General features: G+C 44.2%; 1 protein-coding gene across 1 annotated transcript; it reads right to left on the reverse strand.

Moving 5' to 3' along the window:
- Nucleotides 1-311: 311 nt before the first annotated feature.
- Nucleotides 312-21145, reverse strand: LOC140486520 (lysozyme C-1-like). Its single transcript, XM_072585775.1, has 4 exons — nt 20938-21145; nt 17400-17573; nt 11507-11585; nt 312-6859 (listed from the first exon to the last, which is right to left on the reverse strand). The coding sequence occupies exons 1-4, from the start codon at nt 21080-21082 to the stop codon at nt 6793-6795; spliced, it is 465 nt and encodes a 154-aa protein (XP_072441876.1). The 5' UTR covers nt 21083-21145; the 3' UTR covers nt 312-6792.
- Between the last annotated feature and the right edge of the window lie 268 nt (nt 21146-21413).

Below are 21413 nucleotides of genomic sequence, written 5' to 3' on the forward strand. Positions count from 1 at the left end.
CAGACAGGAGTGTTCCCTCCCAGTCGGAGAACACTTCAGCGGTCCGGGACATTCGACCTCTGACCTTCAGGTGACCATCCTCCAAGGTGGACTTCGGGACAGGCAACAACGCAAAGTGGCCGAGCAGAGGCTGATAGCCATGTTCAGTACCCATGGATGGCCTCAACTGGGACCTTAGGTTCATGTACACCTCAGTCCAACACTGGCACCTCCAAATCATATTCCAAAGAATTGTTTCATACAATAGGAATGTCAGACTCAAGGCCTGTTATTTGTTGCACTTATTTATTTATGAACTCTCAAAAGCACAGATGTAAAACAGGGGTAGGAGTTTCCGTTTGAACTGCAATTGGAAAAAATACATTGCAAAACTATTTTTTTTTAATTTAATGCATGAAACAGAATTATAAGCAATGAAAAGGTATTAATCCTAAACAAAACAGGTAATTAAGTAAAACAAAGAACTGTGGATGCTGGAAATTTGAAACAGAAACAGAAATTGCTGGAGAAACTCAGTATGTCTGGCAGCATCTGTGGACAGAAAGCACAGTTAACATTTTGAGTCCATTTTCTGTCTGGCTACAGAACTAATAATTGGGAAAAGGTGATACAAATGCTGAAGACGGTGGGGGGTAAGTGGCGTAAATGACAGGTGGAGACAGAGCTTACTGGGAGAGAAAGTCAGTTAGTCAGACAAAGGGATGGATCATGGTAAACCAGGGAGAAAGAAACACTGATAATGGGAACCAATAGTAGGTGGGAATCGATTGGCTGACGTGAAAACAATTCATATCATGACATAGCCCGGGGTGTGGGGGTGAGTGAAGGACATGGAAGAAAGTGTTCAAAGTTCTAAAATTATTGAACTCGATATTGAGCAGAGAAGGCTGGAGGTTCCCCAAGCGGTAAGTGAGATGTTGTTCTTCCAGCATGGGCTGAGCTTTTACTGGAGCACGACAGCAAGCCTGAGGCAGAGATGGTGTCCAGGGAACAGGGTGATGCATTAAAGTGGCGGCAACTGGCAGCTCAGGATCATTTTTGTGGACAGAATGTTGGTGTTCTGCAAAGTAGCCACCCAGTCTGCGTTTCATCTCCCCAGTGCAGAGGAGACCACATTGTGAGCAGGAAATACAGGAGACTAGATTGAGTGAAGTGCAGGAAAATCGCTGCCTCACCTGGAAGTTGTGTCTGGGGCCTTGGATAGTGAAGCGGGAGGAATTAAATGGGCAGGTGTTGCATCTGCAATTGCAGAAGGTGCAATGCTTGATGTTTCCATCTCCCTTTCTCACTGCTTCCATTGCTCCAGACACAGCTGGAGTGTGTTGCTGGAAAAGCACAGCAGGTCAGGCAGCATCCAAGGAGCAGGAAAATCTAACTCATTCCTGATGAAGGGCTCCGGCCTGAAACATCGATTCTCCTGCTCCGTGGATGCTGCCTGACCTGCTGTACTTTTCCAGCAACACACTCTCAACTTTTACAGATTACTGGTCTGGCTCGTCTTTTTTTATAAGGAAAGATGGAGAGTCTGTTCCGGTCTCTCTCCCTCAGAAATGCAGAGCCATGCATCCACCCTGACAGCTCTCCTGTCTGTGGAATTGTCAGAGAAACGTGAAACGTGGCCCCTTTTCACAGCAGCCAGCCACTGTATTCCGACATTTACATTTCCTGGCAGTTGCTCTCAAACAGTAAATACCCAAAAGTAAATGTGATGATGCTATGGTGTTAGTTGCCAGACAGGTAAAGGAGGGTAGTGTGCCAAGGTGGCCAGCAATTACTGTGCCTGCTGGGTAAGATGATAGCTAGGCAGAGTGCCAGGATGCAAGGTGACAAGAGGACAGGTACGCATTGAGGGCAAGTCGGTTTGTGCTGGACAGGTTCAGTGGGGAGGACTAGTGTTCCGTCTGAGGTGTCCTGGTCCGACGGAGGGCTGTCAGGTCAGGGGTCAGGTTCCTCAGCAACGGTGGGGGGTGGGTGAGAGGATCAGATTGGCTTCAGCTGGAGGGGGTGGTGGCGGGATGGAGGAGTAGGGCTCGGGGATGTGGTTCTTCAGTTCTGGAGGAATGTCAGGTCAAAATCTGAGGGTGTGAGGAGTTTGGGGTTTGTGTGTAAGGTAACTATTGGGTTTGTTTAACAGTTAATCGGGAGGTAATGCATTTAATAGTCTAACTCTCCCTGAGTAACCATCTTATCTAACTCAATTTGATTTGATTCATTATTGACATTTACCAAGATGCAGTATTGCATTGCGTGCTAACAAGACAAATCAGATCTTGCTTAAGTGCATCAGAGTAATGGAACACAATTCAGTAGATAGTGTTACAGGAAAGGTCCACAGAAAAATCCATTCATAAGTCTGATAACAGCCAGGAAGAAGCTGTTTTTAAATCTGTTGGCACATGTTTTCAAACATTATTATCTTCTGCCCAATGGAAAAGGATGGGAGGGTCCTTTGATTGTTAGTTGCTTTCCTGAGGCAGCGGGAAATGTAGATGGAGTTAATGGATGGAAGGTTGGTTTGTGATGGACTGGGGCAGCGTTCAGAACTCTCTGTAATTTCTTGTGATCTTGGGCAGACCAGTTGCAGTACCAAGCTATGGTGTTTGCGGATAGGATGTTTGCTATGGTGCATCTGCCAAAAGTGTTATGAGTCATCGTTGACATGCTGAATTCCCTTAGCCTCCTGAAGAAGTAGAGGTATTGATAGACTGTAGACTCTCTGATGTTTGTAGCGAGTTTCATAGGATTCTAGGCACAGTTCATTTGCCCAGAGTCATGTTCAAGTCATAGAACAAAGAACATAGAATATTTCGGCCTTTGATGTTGCGCTGACCAGTCATACTAATCTGAAGCCCATCTAACCTACACTATTCCATGTACGTCTATATGCTTGTCCAATGATGACTTAAATGTACTTAAACTTGGCGAATCTACTGCTCTTGCAGGCAAAGCATTCCATACCCTTACTACTCTCTGAGTAAAGAAACTACCTCTGACATCTGTCCTATATCTATCACTTCTGAATTTAAAGCTGTGCCGTCCCCATACTTGGAAAAAGATTCTCCCTGTCCACCCTATCTAACCCTCTGATTATCTTATATGTCTCTATTAAGTCACCTCTCAACCTTCTTCTCTCCAATGAAAACAGCCTCAAGGCCCTCAGCCTTTCCTCGTAAGACCTCCCCTCGATACCAGGCAACATCCTAGTAAATCTCCTCTGCACCCTTTCCAAAGCTTCCACATCCTTCTTATAATGCGGTGACCAGAACTGTACACAATACTCCCAAGTGCGGCCACACCAGAGTTTTGTACAGCTTCAGCATAGCTCACGGTTCTGGAACTTGACCCCTCTATTGATAAAAGCTAAACACTGTATGCTGTCTTAACAACCCTGTCAACCTGGGTGGCAACTTTCAAGGATCTGTGTACATGGACACCGAGATCTCTCTGCTCATCTACACTACCAAGAATCTTACCGTTAGCTTAGTACTTTGCATTCCGGTTACTCCGACCAAAGTGAATCACCTCACACTTGTCCGCATTAAACTCCATTTGGCACCTCTCAGCCCAGCTCTGCAGCTTATCTACGTCTCGAGCTAACCTACAACATCCTTCGTCACTATCCACAACTCCACTGACCTTAGTGTCATCTGCAAATTTACTGACCCACCCTTCTATGCCCTCACCCAGGTCGTTTATAAAAATGACGAACAGCAGTGGACCCAACACCGACCCTTGCGGTACACCACTAGTAACCGGACTCTAGGATGAACATTTCCCATCAACCACCACCCTCTGTCTTCTTTCAGCAAGCCAATACTGATCCAAACTGCTATATCTCCCACAATCCCATTCCTCTGCATTTTGTAGAATAGCCTACTGTGGGGAACCTTATCGAACGCCTTGCTGAAATCCATATACACCACATCAACTGGTTTACTCTCATCTGCCTGTTTGGTCACCTTCTCAAAGAACTCAATAAGGTTTGTGAGGCACGACCTACCCTTCACAAAACCGTGCTGACTATCCCTAATCAAATTATTATTTTCTAGATGATTATAAATCCTATCTCTTATAACCTTTAGGGTGTAGGTTCTAATGTTTTCCAACACTTTATTAACAACTCACTGAAGTAAAGCTCACTGGTCTATAAGTTCCTGAGCAATTCCTTTGGAGTGTGCCATGATGGGCATTCTGCAGGGTCCCCAACCATAGCTCCCACCTACACATGCCTAATAACTGTTTGGCCAGTGGAAAATCTACCTCAAGGATTATTTAATATTGTTCTGTTAATGTCAATATTGAACAAATATTTCAGAAGGTCTCAATGATACAACTTCAAAAGAGGTGCAAGATCAGGGAGACCTGAGAGTTTGAGATTTACCAAACTTCAAAGGTGACAAAGGGATGACAAAAGGGTGGCATAATGTTAAGGTTTAGAGGGTACTTGAAGAAAAGATTTTTCACCAGAAGATGGTGAAAGTCTGGAATGCACTGCCTGGAAGAGTAGTTGAGATGTGGTAACCTCTCAACTTTTAAATGGTACTAGGATAAGCATTTGGGGGTGTCACAACATTCAAGACTATGGACTCAGTGCGAGAAAGTGGGATTATTGCATGTGGTTGTGTCTCTTTGCTAATACAGAGTAGATGGGCCCAAGGGCCTCCTCTGTACTGTGTGATTCTCTGATTCACTGATTCAATGACATAAAGTTGATATCATTGTCAAGCCAAAGGTACAGCTGACTGCATTATGAACAGAAGCTCAGATGACAGAAACAAGGAAATCATATAAAGCATTTACAAAACACAGGTTTCAGCTGAAATATTGTGGTTAACTTTAAAAAAAGCTATCAAGGCCTTCAGAGAGTTCACAGGAGGTTTCCCAATCATATTAGAGATAAAGAACTTCAGTTGGATGGAGAGACATGAGAAGCTAAGATTAAGCGTTTGTTAAAATTATTTATTTATGGGACATGGGCGTTGCTGGCTGGTCAACATTTATTGCCTGTCTGTAATTGCCCTTCCGAAGGGCCGCTTCCTGAACCAGTGCTGTCTATTTGATGTATCTACAATGCAGACCTCCCAGCCTAATGACATTGCGGATCCACTCACTCTAAATACACCCAGTATCAACATCGTAGGGCTGCACATTGACTAGAAACTGAACTGGACCAACGACACAAAAACAGCAGCTACAAGAGCAGGTCAGAGGAAAGGAATTCTGCAGTGATAACTCATCTCCTGACTCCCTAAAGCCTGTCCACCATCGACAAGGCACAAGTCAGGAATGTGATGGAATACTCCCCACTTGCCCGGATGGATGCAGCTCCAACAACACTCAAGGTGCTTGACACCATCCAGGACAAAGCAGCTCACTTGATTGGCACCCCATCCACAAGCATCCACTCCCTCCATGACCGATGCTCACTGGCCGCAGTGTGTACTATCTACAAGATGCACTGCAGAAATTCACCAAAGATCCTCAGTCTGCCCCTTTCAAACCTATGACCATTCCCATGTAGAACAAGGGCAGCAGATACATGGTGAACCCATCCTCCAAGCCACTCACCATCCTAACTTGGAAATATATCACTGTTCCTTCACTGTCACTGGATCAAATCCTGAAGTTCCCTCCCTAATGATAGACAGCAGGTGGACTGCAGCAGTTCAAGAAGGTTGCTCATCCATCTTCTCAAGGGCAATTAGGGATGGGCAATAAATGTTGGCCCAGCTAGACATGCCCACCTCCCATAAATGAATAAAGGAAAGCAAAGAGGTTTAATGGGCGATTAAATGGAGATATTTAAAGAATGTACAATAGAGATAGGGTGTAAAAGGAGGTATTGTTTCATTGGTAGGAAGGTAGATGAGCACAGATTAAAGGTAATTGACAAATGAAGTAGCAGACAGAGGAATGGACATTATGTCATCCCGTTTGGATCCAAAACGTGCTGCTCGAAAGGCAGGTGAAGATCGATGCAGAACTCAGTTTCAGAAAGCAATTGGACACATATTTGAAAGGGTATCATTTAAAGGCCTCTGAGACTCAGCAAGAAGGTCAGACTCTTTGAAAGGAACATCACATACATATTTTTTATTTGTTCCTCAACTCTGGGCATTGCTGGAAAGAGCAGCTTTGATTGTCAATCACTCCGTGCCCTTCTCTCTGAGGGGCTTGTCAGTCCTTTCAGAAGAATATGAACCACATTGACGTGAGCCTTGAGTCACACCTGTAGGACAGACCGGGTAGGGAGGACAGGTGTTGTTCTTTAAGGACTGTGAATTGATGGCTTTTATAAAAATATTCAGATGGTTATCTTTATTAATACTTGATTTTTAACTCACATTTATTTAATCTTAGAGTTTAAATGGCCCAACTGATGTGGTAGAACATCAGACCAGCTCTCCAGATTACTAGTCGACTAAATAACCACTATGTTAGCAATTCTAATGGGTCACTGGATTTCTGTGCTGTCTCATTCTATAAATGTGAAACCCTTCTGTTCAGTGTAACTCATTCTCCTCAACGGACTGAGAATTATCTCTAAGAACTGGAAGGTTGGACCTTTGTATCTGTCCGAAGTTAACTGCATTAGAATAGCATGACACAATCGCTGTCCGGCCATGAGAAAGAGGAGAAAGGGATTGAATAATCCATGTCTGCAGTTAATGCAATTTGAAAAGACAACCTCTATCACCCCTTTACCAGGTTCCAACAAGGCATAAAGAACTTGTGTAAACACCGTCTTCCGCTGATCCAAAACGTTCCAAACCAACTGGGTCTACGCCATCTTTAAATGTTACATCCGGCCACAAAGTGGTCAATACTTTTCCGATTGCACTTGCTATTCCAGGCGGCCCTGCAAAAGGTAAATGGCAGCATTCAGTCCAGAGTCAGTCTCCAGTTCTCAATCTGCTGAGGATAGGAGTCTTTGCAAACAGCCTTTCCCTCAAAAACTACCTTTGGTGTTTGACTATTCAAAGGGGCCGAGCACAAGACTCGCAGTTCCATTCCGTGACCTCCCAGTCCCACTGAAACTCCTCAAAATCAAAACATCTGCTTGAAGCTTTGATCTTCTCTCCCTACCTCCCTCTCACCTTGCTATTCATTGACACACGTTGCTTCCTGTGAGCACAGCAGGTTTATTGTGTTAAATACAAGTGCTTGTTTTTGCTGCTATTCACTAAGTCCAAGATGTGATACTGTTTGACTGGCTCAGTAAATATTGATCGATCTTTCTGCCCCATGGCTCCCTCTTATTCCTTCAGATAACTCAGCTTCAGACTGATTTTATATTAACTCAGACATTCATGTAAGGCTTGGCCTTAAGACCATACGACCAAAAGACATAGGAGTGGAAGTAAGGCCATTCGGCCCATCGAGTCCACTCCGCCATTCAATCATGGCTGATGGGCATTTCAACTCCACTTACCTGCATTCTCCCCGTAGCCCTTAATTCCTCGAGACAACAAGAATCTATCAATCTCTGCCTTGAAGACATTTAGCGTCCCGGCCTCCACTGCACTCTGCAGCAATGAATTCCATAGGCCCACCACTCTCTGGCTGAAGAAATGTCTCCGCATTTCTGTTCTGAATTTACCCCCTCTAATTCTAAGGCTGTGTCCACGGGTCCTAGTCTCCTCACCTAATGGAAACAATTTCCTAGCGTCCACCCTTTCCAAGCCATGTATTATCTTGTACGTCTCTATTAAGTCTCCCCTTAATCTTCTAAACTCCAATGAATACAATCCCAGGATCCTCAGCCGTTCCTCATATGTTAGACCTACCATTCCAGGGATCATCCGTGTGAATCTCCGCTGGACACATTCCAGTGCCAGTATGTCCTTCCTGAGGCGTGGGGACCAAAACTGGACACAGTACTCCAAATGGGGCCTAACCAGAGCTTTATAAAGTCTGAGTAGCACAATGGTGCTTTTATATTCCAACCCTCTTGATAGCAGTAATGACTGGAGTTGATGTAGCACTTTTAATTTGCAAATAAGAACACTGAGTACTTCACAGGAGTGCAACTGGACAATGTTTGACAGCTAAAGAGTCATAGGATCATGCAGCATGGAAACAGACCCTTCGGTTCAACTTGGCGAAAGTGAGGACTATGGATGCTGAAGATTAGAGACGGGAGTGTGGTGCTGGAAAAGCACAGCAGGTTCGGCAGCATCCAAGGAGTAGGAGAGTCAACGTTTCGGGCAAATGCCCTCCATCAGGGCTTCCTGATTCAGGGCTTTTGCCCAAAATGTCGATTCTCCTGCTCCTCAGATACTGCCTGACCTGCTGTGCTTTTCCAGCACCATACTCTCAACCCTTCGGCCCAACTTGTCCATGCTGACCAGATTTTCTAAATTGAACTAATCCCATTTGGCCTATATCCCTCTAAACCTTTCCTATCCATGTACCTGTTCAAATGTCCTTTAAATGTTGCATTTGTACTCACCTCTACCGCTTCATCTGTCACCTCATTCCATACACACATCACCCTCTGTGAGAAATTGTTGCTTCTCAGATTCCTTGTAAATCTTACCCCCTCACCTTAAAACTATGCCCTCCAGTTTAGGACTCCCCTACCCTGTGGAAGTGACCTTTGCTATTCACTTCATTTATGACCCTCTTGATTTTATAAACCTCTATAAGGTCAGCCCTTAGCCTCCAATGCTCCAGCGAAAAAAGCCACAGCCGATTCAGCCTCTGCCTACAGCTCAAACCCTCCTGTCCCAGCAATAGCTGTGTAAATCTGCTCAGTGCCAACCACACAAAATCACCAATTAGGAAAGGTGGCCAACATCTTGGTGAAACAGTTAGGTTTTGAGGACCATCTCAAGGAGGGAGAAAGGGAGAAAGGGGAAAGCTGTTATCCCAGGTGGAGTGAAGAACATTGGATTCTTCCACCACCATGTGTTACTCAAATCGATCCACTCGTGAATGGCAGCTCAACATTGCATTCACAACCTACACCAACTCCCACAGTGCTACCATCTCCAATCCTTTAGCACAACGCTTATACTAACCCAGGAGCTCCAAAAACCTTTTGTAGCCAATGAAATACATTTGCTGGAGTTTTACAGATGGTCACGGACAAAACCCTTTAATTATTTGGATTCCATAAGCTATAATTTCTTTGTGTCTTTCAAGGACTCAGTCTCCCTTCTTTGGTCTCCACAGTGTAACAACATCTTAGTGAGCTCCAAATCCTGGCTCTCCATTCTCATCCATGACAGCAATATTTTCTCAAACCAAGTTTAAACTGAAACTCTCACATCGCCTGCTTTTTTTTTCATTTATTTATTTATTCCAGCATTTATTGCCCATCCCTAATTGCCCCTTGAGATATTGGTGACTACCTTCTCCCCAGCCTTCTCCCCCCACCCTTCCCCACCTCCCATTTATCTCTCCACCCTGGAGACTCCCTGCCTTCATTCCTGACGAGGGCCTTTTGCCTGAAATGTCGATTTTCCTGCTCCTTGGATGCTCCCTGACCTTCTGTGTTTTTTCAGCACCTCTCTGATCTAGACTCTGGTTTCCAGCATCTGCAGTCCTCACTTTTGCCTCGTTGATTTTAACCTGACTGTGAATCCTCTTGCAAGAAGTTCTTAAAGAAGTTCTCCTCCTCTCTCCACAAGAATCTCAGTTAGTCTCTCTCTCACTGCAACCCCTAGGTCATCTCCTCTACCCTGAAGCTCTTCAACCATGTACTACCTGCCAATCTTCCTTCCTACCTATCCAATCCACTCTCCTCTCTGACCTATCACCTCCATCCCCACCCCCATCCACCTATTGTACTCTTTGCTACCCTTCCTCCACCCTCCTCTCTGACCTATCACCTCCATCCCCACCCCCATCCACCTATTATACTCTTTGCTACCTTCTCCCCAGCCCTACCCTCCTCCCATTTATCTCTCCACCCTGGAGGCTCCCTGCCTCATTCCTGATGAAGGGCTTTTGGCCAAAACATCGATTTTCCTGCTCCTTGGATACTGCCTGACCTGCTGTGCATTTCCAGCTCCACTCTAATCTAGATATTGGTGACAAGCCACTTCCTTGAACTTCCACAGCCCATTTGGTGTAGGGACACCCTCTGTGTTGTTGGAGTGGGAGTTCCAAGATCTTTACCCTGTGACACTGCAGGAATGAAGATATATTTTCAGGTCAGGATTGTGAGTGACTTGGAGAGGACCTTGCAGCTCCTGTTGTTGACATGTTCTTGCTGACTATGTGGTAGAAGTTGTAGATTTGGAAGGTGCTGAATTTGAAGTCAAACTATGACAATCTAACTCATGGAGTCATAGAATCATGGATCCATGCAGCATGAAAATCGATCCTTCGTCCAACCGGGTCCATACTGAACATAATCGCAAACTAAACTAGACCCCCCACCTTACTCCTGGTCCATATCCCTCCAACCCTTTCCTATTCATGTACTTATCCAATGTCTTTGGAACATTGTAATTGTGCCCACTTTTGAAGAAGCTTTGGCCAATTGCTGAAATGTGTTGTTTTAAGGGGACAATTCTGAAAGAGTTAATGCTGAAGGCTACACCGAACTGCACCCAACGGGACAATATCATAAATATTTGTATGGGGAAAGGCAGAACAGCTCTAGATATCAAAGGAGAGGTTGACCACATCTAGAATCCCCATTGCCTATCATACCAATGTCAAAAAGTGTGGTGCTGGAAAAGCACAGACAGTCAGGCAGCATCCGAGGAGTAGGACAGTTGATATTTTGGGCAAAAGTCCTTCATCAGGGCTTCTTGATAACTCAGCCACATTAGGGAGATTTAAACAATCATTGGATAAGCACATGGATGATGATGGGATAGTGTAGGGGGATGGGCTTAGATTAGTTCACAGGTCGGCGCAACATCGAGGGCCTAAAGGCCTGTTCTGTGCTGTATTGTTCTATGTTCTATGAAACGTCAATTCTCCTGCTCCTGGGAGGCTGCCTGACTGGCTGTGCTTTTCCAGCACCACACTTTCTGCCTCTGATTTCTGCAGTCCTCATTTTCTCCCATCATACCAAAGTGACTTGTACCTGATTGTTGTCATACAATAAACCAATGTCTTGTTTAAGACCCTTGTGATTTTCCTCTACCACATGAGACAAAGCAGGCCTCATAGATCCCAACCCTACAGGAGGAAAGTAGCAACAAACCTTCTTTTTGATGCCAAATTGTTTAGTTCGCTTGTACAACATGGTGGCAGTGGTGGTCAGCTGAAGACTCACATTAGCTGCACCACTACAACACAGTGCATTTTGTAGATGGTATACCCTACTGTCATTGGACATCGATGTGAAGAGAGTGAATGTTGAAGGTGTTGGATGGGCACCAATTCCTTGAGCTGAAATTTGACTTGTTTTTTATATTGGAAGTTTCAATAGGGAGTGAACAGTATTTTGGACTGGTTCTCCAAAATGATACTTTACATGATGTCATTAAAAAATGTCAAAGTTTTAGTGAGAGAAAGATAGAAGAAACAGGCTGCTCTGTACCAGGCTGACATTCCAGGATGCAACTTGACTATGTTCTTCGCACATATAATGTCGTCGGTCAGGTCATCATCCAGGAAAGCTGCAATAGAGGGTAATAAGTATGATATTAGAATGCGTCGAAAGATTTTACATTCATCCAGCAGTTTTGGGACTAATACCAAAGTGTTTTACAGACAGCCAATGGTTTGCATTTCAAATGTAGATGCTATTGCAATGTAGGAAATACATAGATAATATCCACACTACACTAGAAGCACTGTGACATTGTTGGACCCATATTTCAGAGACCCAGGCTATTGCCCTACAAATATTGGTTCAAATCCCTCAGGCACAGTTGGTGGAGTCTGAATTTAATACAACTTGGAACATAAAGCCATCAATGACAATGAAACTGGTATTGACTGTCATAAAAACAAATTTAATATCCTTTAGAGAAGGAAATGTGCTATCTTTACCCGGTCTGGTCTACATGTTACTCTTGCCCCAATGTTAATGTGGATTAGTGGTGCTGGAAGAGCACAGCAGTTCAGGCAGCATCCAATGAGCAGCAAAATCGACGTTTTGGGCAAGAGCCCTTCATCAGGAGCTCTTGCCCGAAACGTCGATTTTGCTGCTCGTTGGATGCTGCCTGAACTGCTGTGCTCTTCCAGCACCACCAATCCAGAGTTTGGTTTCCAGCATCTGCAGTTATTGTTTTTACTATGTTAATGTGGTTGACTCTCAACTGCCCTTGCAAATGGCTGGATCAAGGTTTTAATTTCAAGGGCAATTCAAAGAGTGCAACAAATACTGGGTTTGTCACTGGCACATTATTTTGTTTTAAAACCATCCAGTAGACTCCAGCAAGCAGCAATTATATACATGTGCAGATAATCTATTAATTTAATGGAGAGATAAATATTGGCCAGGACACAAGAGTACACTTCCCACTTCTGAGGTGAAAGGATATTTTACACACCTCTCAGAGAACAAACGGGACCTTGGCTAAATGACTTGCCTGAAAGATGGGGCCTCTAACAGTGTAGTGCTCCCTCAGGGTTGCACTGGGGTGACTCTGTGTTCCACTCAGAATTGTCTGGCTTCACCATAACTGGTACAGGTGCACAATCCTTTATCTGAAATGCTCAGGGCCAGCTGGTTTTCAGAATTCAGAATTCTTCGAATTTCAGAATAAGTGACAGTTCGATGATGAAATATTTTAAAATCTTTCCGAAGAACAGACTTACTGTGAGTAAAATGGGCCCTGAAACAGAATTGAGGCCTGCCAGTGTTGGGCCACGCCCACAAGCATCACATCTGAGTTAAACGCATCGAGTGGGTGTGGAGTTGGGTTAACTGTTTGCATGCCAAACAGCCTTGTTAATAAGAACAAAAACTTCACAAAAAACCTTTGGACTTTGGAGCTTTTTGGATTTCGGGATTTCGGAAAAGGGTTGTCTACCTGTACCAGCTTTTTAAAGTGTAGTCCAAGTGACCTTCAAGAAACTTATGATTTAATATCCATCAATGGTCCCTTGACAATTGAATTTTCTCCCATGTCAAGTTTCATCTCACTTAGCAATGGGTGGTCCTGGAGGAAGGTGATCACAAGAAGTTTCCAAGACAATGTTGGTATCACTGAGTCATCACTGCCTTCGCAAAGCTGAGCGTGCACCTGCAACTTCCACTATCACTTTCTTCAGAAGCATCAATGTTCAAAATTCACCTTTGTAACATAGACCATTATTAGCTAAAGTTACCACAGTCTGACTGAACTGTCGCACTGCTCAGTCATTGTAGAGACAACAACGGTGCTTTAACCTGAGGGTGACCCCACATCTCAGTGAAGGGGAGAGGTTCAGTAGGAGAGCTCTTCACTGGAACCTCAGCTAGTGTGGAAACTGCTGTTACTCTGTATTAGACAACCAGCTATCCAGCCAATTGAGCTAATCAACTCCCTTCTACTGCAGTGGGCCAAGACGGAGGAAATTCTTTCCACCTTTAGGATGAAGAAAGCTTGAGCCAAGCAAGTCGGCACCGAGCATGGTGACGAAATGTCTGAGAACAAATCTTCCAGCTCAGTGAGTAAACTTACAACCCTTTCCTGTACGCTTGGCATTGTCAGATACCTGGTAGCTTCAACAACTCGGGTGAACATATTCCTGGAGGTTTCATCCCATGACTTCCAACAAAGGGCCAAAGGGCCTGTACTGTGCTGGACTGTTCTAAAGTCATCCACATCTCCACACATCCCATATCATTGGTCAACCAGCACTCAGCCAATTGAGAATCGGAGTCATTACTGGTTGGATGGTTCTTGACTACATGGGTCTTTGGGGCCAAAAAGTGTGGCGCTGGAAAAGCACAGCAGGTCAGGCAGCATCCAGGGAGCAGAAGAGTTGATTTTTCTGGCATTCCTTATTTCAAGATACTGTGTTTTTCCACTGTCACCCTTTTCAACTCTGATCTCCAGCATCTGCAGTCCTCACTTTCTCTTTAAATGGACCTTTATCTGCCAAGTCATGGAGTCATAGAATCGCAGGTGTTTACTTCACAGAAAAAAAATTCAGCCCATCAGGTCTGTATGGGGCATCAAAGATCTAACTACCCTACTCCCCGTTTCTAGCTTTGGCCCATAGTTCAGGAGGTAGTGGCATTGTAATAATATCACCGGGCTAGTGACACAAAATCCCAGGTCAATGTGCTGGGTATGTGGATTTGAACCCTCACCATGGCAGATTGTGACATTTGATTGCAATAAAATTGGGGAAAAAGATGGTCTAATTGTCACCTTGTTGATAGTTGCTAAAAACCCATCTGGTTCACTCATGTTCATGAGGGAAGGAAACTGCCATCCTTACCCAGTCTGGTCGACACGTTACTCCAGAAACACAGCAATATGGTTGACCCTTAACTACCCTCTGGGCAATTACAGATGGGCAATAAATATTAATGCCCACATCACATGAAGTAGCTTAAAAAAACAGTGAATATCTAAATACTAAATAAGTGTTATGAGGTCTTCTATCTGAACCAACTATTCATACCCTGTACTCCAGACTTGCACACCCCTCTGAGTGAAAAGAATTCTCCCTTAATCTCCTCTAGGTGTTCTCATTTTAAATTTTTCTCCTCTGGTTATTATTATCACTCCCAATGGAAAAGTGCCTTCCTCTCCATCCTGTCCATACTCTCATAACCTCATATACCTTCTATAAAATCATACAGTACTGTCAGCCCATCAAGTCTGTCCTGTCAAAGTTATGCTAAGATCTGCCTGAGTCTCACTTTCCCACCCACGGCCTTTTAATGTTATATCATGTTAAATACTCACCCAAGTTCTTTTTCAAGGTTGTGAGTATTCCTGCCTCAATGGCCCACCCAGGTAGTGTGTTCCAGATCCCACCACCCTCTGACTGAAAAAATCTTTTCCCTCTCAACCTTCTGCGCTTCACTTTAAGATTATATCCCTTATTATTGACTCTTCAATGAAGAGAACATCTGCTTTCTATTCAACCTCTCCATACCTCTCATAATCTTATAGACATCCATCAGGTCCCCCTCAACCTTCTCTTGAATCTGGGATTGTCCAGCCTCTCTTCATGGCAACAATGCTCCATCCCAGGCAACATCTTAGTGAATCTCCTCTGCATTCCCTCCAGTGCAATTACACCCTTCCTCTTGTGTGGTGACCAGAACTGCACACAATACCCCAGATGTGGTCAAACCAAAGTCTTGTATAACTCCAAGGTGACTTCCCTGCTCTTGTAATCCATCCACGCCTGATAAAGGCAAGTGCCTTGCATGCTATTGACTATTAACGATTGGTTGAGATTAGAGATAGACGTTTGACTACTCTGGATCACGTTGACATATGTAGGGAAGATGTGTTGGGTATGCTAGAGGTTATTAAGATGGACACATCCCCAGGACCAGATGGGATCTATCCCAGGTTGCTGACGGAGGCGAGAGAGGAAATAGCTGGGGCCCTGACAGATATCTTTTGTGACATCCTTAAAAGCAGGTGAGGTGCCGGAGGACTGGATGGTTGTTCATGTTGTTCCCCTGTACAAGACGAGTAGTAGGGGTATTCTGGGTAACTACAGACCAGTGAGCCTGACGTCAATGGTAGGAACATTGCTGGAGAAGGTACTGAGGGATAGGATCTATTTATATTTAAAAAAGAATGGGCTTATCAGTGATAAGCAACATGGTTTTATGCGGGGGAGATTGTGCCTTACTAACTTAATAGAGTTCTTTGAGGAACTGACCAATCTGTTAGCTGAAGGAAGGGCTGTATATGTCATATAGATGAACTTTAGTAAGGCGTTTGATAAGGTTCCCCATGGTAGACTAACGGAGAAAGTGAAGTCACATGTTGTGCAGGGTGTTCAGGCTCGGTGGATAAAGAACTGGTTGAGCAACAGGAGACAGAGCGTAGTAGTTGAAGGGAGATTCTCGAAATGGAGAAAGGTGACCAGTGTTGTTCCACAGGGGTCAGTGCTGGGGCCACTGGTGTTTGTGATATACATAAATGATCTGGAAGAGGTCACTGTTCGTATGATCAGCAAGTTTGAGGATGACACGAAAATTGGTGGAGTAGCAGAAAGCACAGGGGACTGTCAAAGAATACAGGAGAATATAGATAGACTGGAGAGTTGGGCAAAGCAGTGGAGATGGAGCTCAATCCAGGCAAATGTGAGGTGATGCATTTTGGGAAGTCGAATTCTAGAGCAAATCATCCAACAAACGGAAGAGTCTTGGGAAAAGTTGATGAGCAGAGAGATCTGGGAGTTCAGGTCCATTGTACCCTGAAGTTTGCTGCACAGGTGGATAGAGTGATCAAGAAGGCATATAGTTTGCTTGCCTTCATTGGACGGGGTATTGAGTATAAGAGCTGGCAAGTCATGTTAAAATTGTACATGACTTTGGTTCGGCCGCATTTAGAATACTGTGTACAGTTCTGGTCGCCACATTACCAAAAGGATGTGGACACATTGGAGAGGGTGCAGAGAAGGTTTACAAGGATGTTGCCTGATATGGAAGGTGCTAACTATGAAGAGAGGTTGAGTAGGTTAGGATTGTTTTTATTAGAAAAAAGGAGAATGAGGGGGGTTCTGATTGAGGTCGACAAAATCATGAAGAGTATAGACAGGGTGGATAGAAATAAGCTTTTTCCCAGGGTGAAGGATTCAGTAACGAGAGGTTATGCTTTCAAGGTGAGAGTTGGAAAGTTTACGGGGGATACACATGGCAAGAACTTTAGAAAGAGGGTGGTAGGCGTTTGGAACGCGTTGCCAGCAGAGGTGGTAGAGGCAGGCACGGTAGATTCATTTAAGATGCGTCCGGACAGATGCATGAGTAGGTGGGGAGCAGAGGGATACAGATGCTTAGGAATTGGGCGATAGATTTAGACAGTGATTTGGATCAGCTCAAGTGTGGACGGCCGAAGGGTCTGTTCCTGGGCTGTAAATTTTCTTTGTTCTTCATTCTTTCTTTGTTCTTATCCTATTAACCTATCCTGCTATATTCACGGATTTGTGGAAAAGTGCCCTGAATCCCTCTGTTCCTCCGAACTTCTTAGTGTTCTGCTAGTGATTGAATTCTCGTTTGCCTTGTCTCTCATTCTCCAAATTTTTTGTTGGCGCTGAGGAGTTCAAGAAAGTTTTTATGAACAGCACAGAGGCTTTATTAAACTCAGCTGTTTATCTCTGAGGGTGCACTCACAGCAGCATTCAGAATTAGTTTGTTCGTTCCTTGCATGTCCAAGATGGTCCTGGGAAGGATTGGGGAAATTAGAGTCTAATGGACAGTTTCCCACCAGGTTCGCCTTGAGAACTTTAAAGAAACTACAGGTAAGCTATTTTCTGCACTTCATTTAACTTTAGAGAGGAATGACAAAAGAGTGTCTTACCTGAGCAGCTCATGCCACAGTTCCTTAATGTAACAGGAGTATCATTATCCAGACACCACCAGAACCTGTTGATCTGAAATATGCCACAATCCATTGACAAGATTTTCCCCTGGTGCCATTCAATGTTGAGGGCTGCAGAGTTGTATGCACTCTCATAGAAGGCGGTACAAACCCCTGGGGATCAGAGAAAAAGGAGGAACATAGGAATGGAAGAAAACCATTCAGAACATTGACCCCTTTCCGCCAATCAGTAAGATCATGGCTAATCTGAGGCCTAACTTCATATACCTGCCTTTAGCCCATATCCCTTAATATCTTTGGAGAGAAAGAGTGAATGTTTCGGATCCAGTGACCCTTCTTCAGAACTGATTATAGCTCAGAAAAGGCTGGTATATGTGCTGAAGGTGGGGTGGGAGGGAGACAGGAAGAGTCAACATAGTTGGAGATGGAGCCCACAGAGAGAGAACAACAGAGGGGCAAAGGAATGGGTGAAGGTCAGCCTAGGGGAATCAATAGTTGCTGATGGGGACCGTTAATGGCGGACAATCAGCCATTAGCAGCCCATGTGATGATAAGGCCTGGCATGTGGGGGTTGGGGTAGCGACATAGGAAATGGTGCTCAGGCCCTAAAATGATTAACTCGATATTGAGTCCTGAAGGTTACAGGGTTCCCATCCGGAAAATAAGGTGCTGTCCTTCCAGCTTACACTGAGCTTCACTGGATCACTGCAGCAAGCCTGAGACAGATATTGGCCAGGCAACTGGAAGCTCAGGGTCATTTTTGCAGTCTAGTGAAGCTCAGCACAATATCGAGTGCAATCAGTTTAGGGTCACGACCTTACCCCAACCCCCACCAGGCCTTGTCATCACAAGGGCTGCTCTTAGAAACAACCCATTATCAGCCACTGATGGTCCCCATTAGCAGCTCTTTATTCTTCCAGGCTAACCTTTACCCATCCCTGAACTTGGCCAACTGTCCATCGCACCCTCTGAGCTCCATCTCCTCCTTTTGCTGCCCATCTTCAGCATACTTTTCCCAGGTACACACAAAAGGGTAATGAAACATTAACTCTGCTTTTCCTCCACAGATGCTGCCAAACCTGCTGAATTCCAACAGCAATTTCTGCTTTTGTTTCTGATTTCCAGCAACTACAGTTCTTTGTGAGTCCTTTTTTTACCTTAACTGAACAAAATGCATCCAACTCATTTTTAAAATTAACAACTCATCCGACATCCCCAGCCGTTTGTGGAAGAGAGTTCCAAACCTCTCTCACCCTTTGTGCATGGAAGTGTTTCCTATAATCTCTCCTGAATGGTCTGGCCCTTATTCTCAGACTATGCCCCTCGTTCTAAAATCCCCAACCAGTAAAAATAGATTCGATTAGATTCCCTATAGTGTGGAAAGAGGCCCTTCGGCCCAACAAGTCCACACCGACCCTCCGAAGAGTCAACCACCCAGTTCCATTTCCTTCTCACTATTGCACCTAACACTATGGACAATTTAGCATGGCCAATTCACCGAACCCCCACCTCTTTGGAAACTGGAGCACCCGGAGGAAACCCACACCGACACAGGGAGAATGTGCAAACTCCACACAGACAGTCACCCGAGGCTGAAATCTGGTGCTGTGAGGCAGCAGTGCTGACCACTGAGCCACCATGCCACCCACAGTTTATCTTTATAAAGCCTGTCCTTTCCTGTTAATATCTTGAGGATTTTGATCAGCTCACCCTTAAAGTTTTTAACTTTGAGAGAATATAGGTCTAGTTTGTATCATCTCTCTTCATAACTTGACCCTTAAAGTGGGTGGGTAGAGATAAGCAAACCCAGTCGGCCTTTTCAGTTTGATCCAGTATTCAATTAAAACTGAGCTGGGAAACCTTACAACCTTGAAAAGTTTCTTGGATGAGCACTTCAAATGTAATAACATTCAAGACTATGAGTCTAAAAGTGTGGCGCTGGAAAAGCACAGCACCCGGCTGTGACCCCAGTGCAGGGAAGTAGGACTACAGATAGTTAATCTATAATACAATGGTTGCGTTCTTGTGCAACCCTGTGCTATAGAAAAATCGCGCTTTAGAAACAGAGCTTAAAGTGTTGGTGACATAATCGTATTACAGCCAACACACGTTTTAAAAGTTTGCGTTTTACAAAGAGTGTCCTCAATTCGTCAAACGCGTTACAGTGAATTCATGTTAACGAAACACGCACTATGGCAGAACGATCTGTGCTATGCAAGTGCTGACTCGATGGGTCAAAGGGCCTGATCTGTATTGTCTGGTTGTATGTTTCTATATTCGGAATCAAACCATAGTGGCTCATTCATCATATTGTTTTATGATTAGATTAGATTCCATACAGAGTGGAAACAGGCCTTTCGGCCCAAACAGTCCACACCGACCCTCCGACAAGTAACCCACCCAGACCCATTTCCCTCTGACTAATGCATCTAACACTATGGGCAATTTAGCATGGCCAATTCATCTGGCCTGCAGATCTTTGGACTGTGGGAGGAAACCCATGCAGACACAGGGAGAATGTGCAAACTCCACACACACACACACACACACACACACATATACACATGAACCTGGGACCCTGGTACTGTAAGGCAGCAGTGCTAACCACTGAGCCACCTTGCTGCCCCATGGCATGGACATATAAACTTCCAACTTGGGTGCAGGGGAAGGCCAAATCGCCCCTCAGGCCTACTCCACCATTTGAACATAGAACCTAGAACAGTACAGCACGGTACAGGCCCTTCAGCCCTCAATGTTGTGCCAGCTCTAAGATCAGATTTAATAATTTTGACTGACCTGATTGTGGCCTTAATCTCAATGTTGCACTTACTCTTTTTGATTCCCTTATCAATCAAGAATCTGTCCACCTGTGATTTAGAAATATTCAAACGTCCTGCTTCCACCGCTTTGGGGAACAGATGTTCACAGTTTAATGACTATCTGAGAGAAAGGATTCTTCCCCAATTCTGAGGAAGGGTCACTGGACCCAAAGCATGAACTCTGATTTCTCATCACAGATGCTGCCAGACGTGCTGAGCTTTTCCAGCAACTTCTGTTTTTGTTTCTGATTTACAGCATCCACAGTTCTTTCAGGAGATATCTTATTCATAAGTATGTTCTCTGGCCCTAGTCTCCCTACAAGGGGAAATGTGCTATAAGTATCCAGCCTGTCGATTCTCCTCAGGATCATTAGATTTCAAAATGATCGCCACTCACTCTTCTAAACTTTAATGGATACAGGCCTAATTTATCCAACCTTCCCACAGAAGACAACCCAACATCTCAGAAAGCTGAGTGAACCTTCTCTTATTCAATCATTCTATTCCAAAAATGTGTCAATATATACATAATTATTCCTTCATTTTAAAAAAGTTATATAATTGTACTTAGAATGTTACAAAGTCAAAGCTATTATCCAAAAACCTCATTAATGTCATTCAGAATAATCAGAAGGAGATACTAGGCAGACTATGATGATAACTGGGGCATTTATTTATGAGCAGCTACTGAAACTCACAGTTTTGTAGACTGTATCCTTCAAAACCATCCAATCCAGCATGCTTGAAGATTCGAGCTAACTCACACTTGTCAAAGGTTTTTGCCCTTGTGATCGTGAGGATGGTGCTCAGAAACAAGAGCTTCTTCATGCTTCTGGTACACATTCTATTGACTTCGGTAACAGTTTCTTAGATAATCTTACTGTGTATTTCAGAAACCACAAACAAAACACCTAGGAAGAAAGAAGATGAGACAGGCATTGTAGCTTAATAATACCACGAGCTTTGCCAATCCCTCCATTATAATCCTGTACAGATCTTCAAATCACCCCAGATTCAACGTGCATCCTGCACTATAATTAGTTGATATCCCTCAATCCCTGAACATGCTTCATTGCATGAAAATCATCCTGGTGTGACTCATTTTAAGAATGAAAATGTACCACTGATTTCTTCCTTCAACTTTAATTATTGGGATGGCATTTGCCATCATGTA

The sequence above is a fragment of the Chiloscyllium punctatum genome, chromosome 15 (assembly GCF_047496795.1).
Source record: "Chiloscyllium punctatum isolate Juve2018m chromosome 15, sChiPun1.3, whole genome shotgun sequence".
NCBI lineage: Eukaryota > Metazoa > Chordata > Chondrichthyes > Orectolobiformes > Hemiscylliidae > Chiloscyllium > Chiloscyllium punctatum.

What these genes read in the sequence shown, in the direction of transcription:
- LOC140486520 (XM_072585775.1), bottom strand. Translation starts at nt 21,082, where the DNA reads ATGTGTACCAGAAGCATGAAGAAGCTCTTGTTTCTGAGCACCATCCTC. An exon ending in AGGATACAGTCTACAAAACT is followed by an intron (nt 17,574 to 20,937) that starts GTGAGTTTCAGT and finishes TCTGATCCCCAG; the next exon opens with GGGTTTGTACCGCCTTCTAT. An exon ending in CTGTGGCATGAGCTGCTCAG is followed by an intron (nt 11,586 to 17,399) that starts GTAAGACACTCT and finishes CCTCTATTGCAG; the next exon opens with CTTTCCTGGATGATGACCTG.